At 38.6% G+C, this 7,489-nt stretch overlaps 1 protein-coding gene across 1 annotated transcript; it reads left to right on the forward strand.

The window, feature by feature from the left end:
- The first annotated feature begins 1,185 nt into the window (after positions 1–1,185).
- On the forward strand, positions 1,186–7,026 carry LOC110795003 (DEAD-box ATP-dependent RNA helicase 52C). The gene is made up of 6 exons (XM_021999975.2): positions 1,186–2,857; positions 2,976–3,059; positions 4,508–4,750; positions 5,612–5,776; positions 5,867–5,980; positions 6,130–7,026. Exons 1-6 carry the CDS (start codon positions 1,790–1,792, stop codon positions 6,688–6,690), a joined length of 2,235 nt encoding a protein of 744 aa, XP_021855667.1. The 5' UTR covers positions 1,186–1,789; the 3' UTR covers positions 6,691–7,026.
- Positions 7,027–7,489: the final 463 nt, after the last annotated feature.

Consider the following 7,489-nt stretch of genomic DNA (forward strand, 5'->3'; position numbering starts at 1 on the left):
CTGAACTGCCAAATAAGTCTTAAAGCTGAAATTAAGCAAAAAAGAACAAGGCCTAACCCCTTACGAAAACATAGTTTCTAAATGCAGAAAATATTTTCTTTTTGCAGAAATTAAAATTACCAAAATGTCCCTAATTAATTAATAAAAAATTAATAAATAAAAAATTGAATAGTTTGGATTAATACAAATCATGCTCGTCAACCTAACTGCTGGGCTCCCTCCGCATTGACTGGGCTTGCTCTCACATATTTTTTTACCCCTGACTTAGATATTACCCCATGACTTACATACTACCAGAGTACCAGGCTTGGAGTATTTTTTTCCAAGTGAAAATCAATTCATTGGTACGTTTTAACTCAAATAACAAGCACACCCATGTATGCTTGTATATTACAAGACTCCTACGGCTACTCTAATAATAAGGTATTACTAATTAGTCCTACGTTGAATGCACTTCTAAGTGTACTAGTTTACTTAATACTCTTAATAATCTATCTCACCATATGGTCACACGCAATATATAATTATATAACTGATCAAGATATAATTTTACTCCTAATATTATTTGATACTACAAATATTATTGTCTAAGTTTGTATGTATTAAGATTCTAGAGTTAGAGTTATATAGGCAATATTTTTTTATAAATATGATGAACATATCAATGAACGAGAGCATTCGACCTTTGATGATAACAAGAACACGGTAGTTGTTCATATCCATGACGACAATTTCTTGACGGCATAATTCTTCGCTCTTGGTTGGTCTCTTTTAGCCGGAGTCGGTTTCTCTACACTCACGCTTTAAAATATGAACTTTGTGGTAAAATTGGTTCAAATTATTAGGTTACTGGGATATAATTTGAATAGTTTTTACATCAGTTTTGAGGCAAAATCAATACTTTATTTGTGTAGTGTGGTTGGCAGCTGAAGGTATAAGAGTTGGAAGAAAATATCCCGAAGCTCGTTTTCTGGAAGATTGATAATGGATGATTTTTCTTTTAATAACTTTTTAAGTATTATTAATTAGGGACTTTTTGGTAATTTTATTTTCTGCATAAAGAAAATCTTTTCTGCATTAAGTAACACCCTACGAAAATGTTGAGTTTGCAACCGATTGTAATGGTATCACAAAATCGAAAGGACGATACAGTCTTTCCATAGTGATTTTGTATTTTCACCTTATGCATTGCACGACAGTATTCACTGTATAGTACTGTACTTTCCACTCCTCACTCCACTCTCTTTCTCTCTCTTCTTTTTCCCAACAAATCAAAAGCTCTTCCTCCCATGGCGACAATTTCTCATCCCAATTTTACCATCAATACCCCTCATTTCGCCCCTTCTCTTCCTCGGTTTTTCATTTTCTCTCTCCTCTCATAAATAAGGCCAACCTAAACGTTCGCTTTTTCTTAGTATAACTCTTTCTCCCTCTCACACTTCTTTAGTACGGGTAGCTCAAATAATTTCTCCCTTTTCCCCAGAAAAAAATCTCTTATTCCCAGAAAAATTGTAAACTGAAGAGCCAGAACCCTTCGAATTCCCCCCCCCCCCCCCCGTATTGATTTATTATCAGTCGGGAAGTGTTAGTTTTCAATTTTTATAAGAAGGGTTGATTTCGATTTCGAAGAATTTCTAGGGTTCTTCGTTGCAATTTGTCTAGGGGGTTTTTGAGTTTGATGTTCTGGGTTTTTTTTGCCATTTTTGGTAGTTAATAGAGGGGTTTTCTTTACATACAAGTTTCCTAAAAAGGTAAAAAAAAGGATTGAAAGCGACAAACCCCAGAAACTATGGCACCGTGGACCAGCTGTGATTTTCCTTCACTCACTTCCTCAACTCGCACCTCGTCTGGGTCCACACGTCCTCCATTTCAGTCGACTCAGCCTCTATTCGGGTCTACTCGCCCTCCAATGGGGTCGACTCGTTCTCCATCTGGGTTTGGTGGGTCCTACCACCGCGGAGGAGGAAGTGGGTCCCACCGCGGTGGTCGTGGTGGTGACAGGGCTTTTGAGAATCATGTTGATGAACAGCCAAAATCCCCATCTGGGTTTGGTGAGTCCCACCACCGCGAAGGAGGTTGGCTCCGCCGTTGTACTAATGATAGTCGTGGTGGTGAGAGGGTTTCCGAAAATGGCGTTGATGAAGACTCAAAATCTCCATCTGGGTTTGGTGGCTACCGTGGCAGAGGAGGTTGGCCTCACCGTGGTGGTCGTGGTGGTGGTAGGAGGGCTTTTGAGAATAATTTTGACGAAGACCGAAAATCTCCATCTGGGTTTGGTGGGTCCTACCACCGTGGCAGAGGAGGTGGTGGTCGTGGAACCCACGGAGGTGGTCGTGGTGAGAAGGTGTTTGCTAATCATCGCGTCGTCGTTGATGAGCGAAATTCATTTGATGATGTTGACGATGTCAGTGAGAAATTTGATGAACTTGAGGAGATTGAAGAGACCAATAAATTGGTTAATCAGCTTAACCTTAATAATCCAAATACTATGATCAACTTTGATGCATACGAGGATATTCCAGTTGAAGTTAGTGGAGAAAATGTGCCAGAACCAGTAACCACATTTGATGAGATTGATTTAGGGAAAGCCTTAAATGATAATATTAAGAGGTGCAAGTATGTTAAGCCCACCCCAATTCAACGTCATGCTATACCCATTGCTGTGAATGGAAGGGATTTGATGGCCTGTGCTCAAACCGGGTCTGGAAAAACCGCCGCCTTCTGTTTTCCCATCATTGCTGGGATTCTGAAGAGAGTTCCGCCTTATCGGCCACCGAGTGGTAGCGGTGGTGGTAGCAGTAGGATGGCTTGCCCTGTTGCCCTCATTATGTCTCCTACAAGGGAGCTTTCTTCTCAGGTGATTTCATTTAATAATTATGTGTTTGATGTTGTTTGTATTATGTTTATTTGGGTTTATGATGGTCTGATTTGGAGATTTTGTGATGTGGGTTTGTTGTTTTGTGTGCATGTTTTAGATACATGATGAGGCTACAAAGTTTGCTTACCAAACAGGAGTTAAGGTGGCTGTAGCATATGGCGGCACACCCATGGCTGAGCAGGTACATTATTAATTAATCCATTAATTAATCCCAAGATCTTGAGTTATCATTGTTTATTGAATGAAGTATCCGTTGGAAGTTGTATAGTATTATAGTATCCGTCCTGCCCCTATTAGTTTAGTTTATTGTTCTGTTTTCATCTTCTTTAAGAAGAGCTTAGTTCATTGCTTATTAATGTGGGGTCTACATATTTATTTTATACTGTATGTTCTAGCTGCATTAATTTTGGGACATAATCAGTTGTCAGTCTGTTATATTATCAAAGTTTTTGTTACAGTACATGCTTTAGTGTTTTCCCTGTTTTCATTTGGCTTTGTTGAGTGAGCAATGTCATGGATTTTTTAACTTTGGTCATGGTAAAGTGGATTCTTTTTTAATGACCACCTCATATACTATGCACAATTTAACTCATTATTGGTGCTTTTATGCTTGGAAAATATTGCTTTCTTGGGTCTCTTTCTCTTACCCTCTTTTACGAGTTCCTTTATTGCATTTCCTTTTGACCTATTTGATTTCTCTTCCCTTCTTTGTGTATTAAAGAAAAGTAATGTAGTACTAGACATCGTGGGCTAGAAGAAAGTGTCGATGTTTTCACAATTATATCTACTTAGTAGCTTTTGTTTTTTTTGATAAGTTCCAAATGAAGACAAGGCTTTTAACAAATATCCTTACCACTGAACCAAAACGTCATTTATGTCTACATATTAGCGTGTTTCTTGAAAATTCTGAACTTTGCATTTTAAATTTATGCTCTACTGTTTCCATTTTTCTTTATACTACGTAGTAAGCTGTGAAATGTATTTGTTTCCCTGACCATGTAAATGGAGATCTAACTGTTCATGATCAGTCCAACTACTATGCACTGATCGGCAGTATTTTGTGCCTTTAAACCGTGGAAGATGTTACTTTCCTTGGATCTTTTTCCTTGACGCTTGTTTTCACTAGTTGCCATATTGTTGTTTAAAGTTTTGTTGCATGTAAGCTATTTGATTCCTTTCCCCTTCCATGCGCATACAGAAGCTAGGCACCATGAACTAGTGTCATTGTTCACAGACTTCACACAAGCATATGAATATCTACATAATAGCGTAGTTTGAGCATACCAAACACGCAATTCAGTTACTCATGTCGTCATGTGTTGCCACTAGGCCCATTGTTTAGCTGACTATCACTAGAGAAGTCCTTTGTGATATTGGGATTTTGGTTTTGCCTTTTTGTTGCTACTATCTTTTCTGCTTCTGCTGTTGCTTGAGCTTGCTGTTAGATAATATTATCACTTCTCAGTATCATTGTTTCTCGTAGTGTGTTCTCCCTTGTGGGCATCCGGCAGTTAAGATTTCATGCTCGTAGCTTTGCTGGTTATTATCTTGTGTTGCCAAGCATGGACTCGCTTAAGATAATAAAAACTGTATGAACTAATCTGTCACTATACTTTGTTTTATATGCAGCTCCGCAAGTTGGCAAGAGGCGTGGATATTCTTGTGGCTACACCTGGGCGTTTGGTTGATATGATTGAGAGAGGCAAAGTGTCTCTTCGCATGATCAGGTATTTGGCTTTAGACGAGGCAGATAGAATGCTAGATATGGGTTTTGAACCTCAGATCCGTAAGATTGTCCAGCAGATGGATATGCCTGCACCAGGTTCTAGACAAACTATGCTTTTCAGTGCCACATTTCCTACTGAGATACAGGTTAATTTTGTTTTAAATCCGCCTTTATGCATTTTTTGTTTCATGATGTGTTAATTATTTTAGATTCAAGTCTTTGTTTGATCAGTCATGGAAGTACCTTCTTTCTGTTTTTGTTTGCTGATAATTGCTCTTGAATGTATGTGTTTTGTGAGTGACAAACTTCGTGCTGGTCCGAAACAAAGTACTACTCCGTACCACATAACATACTCTTTGATCGAATCACCCATGTTTCCATTTGCATGAACTAATAGATGCCCAACAAGGTGATGCTTGGCCAATTAGGTCTTGCCTTTGTGGCTGAGAGCTTGACAGTATTCATAGTCAACTTTCTTTCTCATATTCTTTAATGTGTATGGTTAGGCAGAAATGTGGCTAGACCTCCTAGTAGCTTTTCCATAGTAGCTGTTGTACTTTTTGTGTTCAGACTTAGTTACTTGATGTGAGTTAACTTGTCCCAAGTTCTCAAATACGATAGTGGTTGATGACTTGATGCTCAAGGAAAGATAATTTGAGTTGGCACCTGGTGTAGAGATGTGGCTTCTTTTGGTTAGCTAGGCTGATTTAGTGCACTGACCTTCTTTAGTTGTCTTCAACAAGAGCATAACCATTGTCTCTGTAGAGGGTCCTGCCGTAGGTGAGATAATGGAAGTTGGCTGTACACAGGTTTACTGATGCAACAAGGCCAACAACAATGCTGCCTTATGTTTCTGCCATTATTTTATTGTGTAATTTTTGACTTGCTTAATGAAGCTTTTTCTGAATGTTTTAGCTTGCATCATGCTTCTATCCTTACAACCAAATGATTTTCCGCCTTTTCATGCGTGTTTAGAATGTACTAATATTGTATGATTTGTCGTGCAGAAGCTTGCGTCTGATTTCCTTACCAACTACATATTTCTCACTGTTGGTAAAGTTGGTTCAAGCACGGATCTGATCAAACAAAAAGTAGAATTTGTTAAGGATTTTGACAAGAGACAGCATCTGAAGGATCTTCTTATGTCTCAAAAGAACGGAACTCAAGGAAAGGTTTGTATTAATACTTTGATCTTGTCAGTGCAAGGATTAGTTTCTTTTGTTTGCAGGAAATTGAGAGGTGGATTTTATTTTATGTTGCAGCATGCTTTGACCATTGTTTTTGCTGAAACGAAGAGAGGAGTTGATGATCTTGAATACTGGCTGTCCAACAATGGATTCCCAGCAACGGCAATACATGGTGACAAAGCACAATGGGTCAGTATTAATTCTTATGCCTATGTTATATTGATTCCTCTTTACAGTTGTTCTGGTGTTGCCTTTTGTGACTTTGAAAACTTATTGTCCCTCTTTATCTGTTCCTTGAATGTGATGATATACTTTACTTTTATTCCTATCTTATAAAGGAGAGAGAAAAGGCATTGAGATCTTTCAAGAGTGGAACAACTCCAATCATTGTAGCAACTGATGTTGCAGCTCGAGGCTTGGACATCCCATGTGTGGCTCACGTCATAAACTTCGACCTGCCTCGTGACATTGATGACTATGTTCATCGCATAGGTAGAACAGGACGTGCTGGTAACTCAGGGCTTGCAACTGCTTTCTTCAACGATAAGAACATGTCAATCTCAAAGGCGCTCATTGAGGTAATGGAGGACAGCAACCAAGAAGTACCTTCATGGCTTGTTGAATATGCTGAGACACCCTCATCTTATGGATATGGATATGGAGGTGGCAGCAGTTCTCGCCGTTCGAGGGGTGGCAAGTTTGGTGGCCATGATTATCGGAGTTTTAATCAAGCTTCTTCTAACGGCTATTCTGATTACTCCAACAACACTTACTCTGGCCAAGTTGCAACTCCTGAACCCTTTGCTGATGCTACTACTGCTGCCGCTGATTATTACAATTCCCCGGAATATGGTTTTACTCATGGTTACGACTCTATTGTGCCCAGTGGCTGGGATTGATCTCGGTAATCTACTTAGTTAATCCATCTTTTGGCAGACTGATCTTAAAACTACAATTGCATAGCATTGTTACGTGTTCTCTCATTCTGATTTATGCGTAACTGATGATAATATTAGGATGTAAAGTCAACTTTGGCATGGAGCTTTGTTCAAACCAACCACAGTCCACAATAGTGAGGCAAAGTTATAGTTGATTTTCTCTAGGTTTTGGGTGGCACACTAATTGGAGGTTTTTGTACAGGTGGTTGGTATATTAGTTATCTATGTTTTATACTACTCATCACTCACTGGTTTGGAACAATATTTTGAGAAATATAAAAGCTTCGTTAAATACAAGCTTCATCCGAGTGCATGATTAAATACATCATTTTAGGTCTATCTGACCCATCGTTTGGGATGATGGATTGTATTTTATCCTTTTTGGTTGGTTGAGGTATTTTGTGTTGGCTGCACATAAGGTTATTCAATACTCCTAGGCTCCGTTTGGTAAGGTGTAAAACGATTTTCCCCTTTCAATTATTTTAGCTTGTTTGGTTTGGCAAGGGATGAATAACAATGTTCCATAAAGGTGGAAAAATATTTTTCTTTTAAAAGGGAGGGAAATCAATTTTTCACATTTCTTCCTCTCCCTTTTTCCCTTCAATCTTTACCCTCTTCTCCCATTTTCTTTCAAGGAACCAAATAAAGGAAAACTTATTTGGAATTGTATTTTCCCTTGAATAATGTGTTCCATTGAAAATCAATTTATACTGAAAACGTTTTACACTTTTACTCCAAATCAAACGGAGCCTTAATGTCC

This window comes from Spinacia oleracea, chromosome 2 (genome assembly GCF_020520425.1).
Source record: "Spinacia oleracea cultivar Varoflay chromosome 2, BTI_SOV_V1, whole genome shotgun sequence".
NCBI lineage: Eukaryota > Viridiplantae > Streptophyta > Magnoliopsida > Caryophyllales > Amaranthaceae > Spinacia > Spinacia oleracea.

Excerpts from the sequence above, each read along its gene's own strand:
- LOC110795003 (XM_021999975.2), top strand. The coding sequence starts at position 1,790 with ATGGCACCGTGGACCAGCTGTGATTTTCCTTCACTCACTTCCTCAACT. Across the intron at positions 3,060-4,507 it reads GCACACCCATGGCTGAGCAG|CTCCGCAAGTTGGCAAGAGG; the intron begins GTACATTATTAA and ends TTTTATATGCAG. Across the intron at positions 4,751-5,611 it reads CATTTCCTACTGAGATACAG|AAGCTTGCGTCTGATTTCCT; the intron begins GTTAATTTTGTT and ends TTTGTCGTGCAG.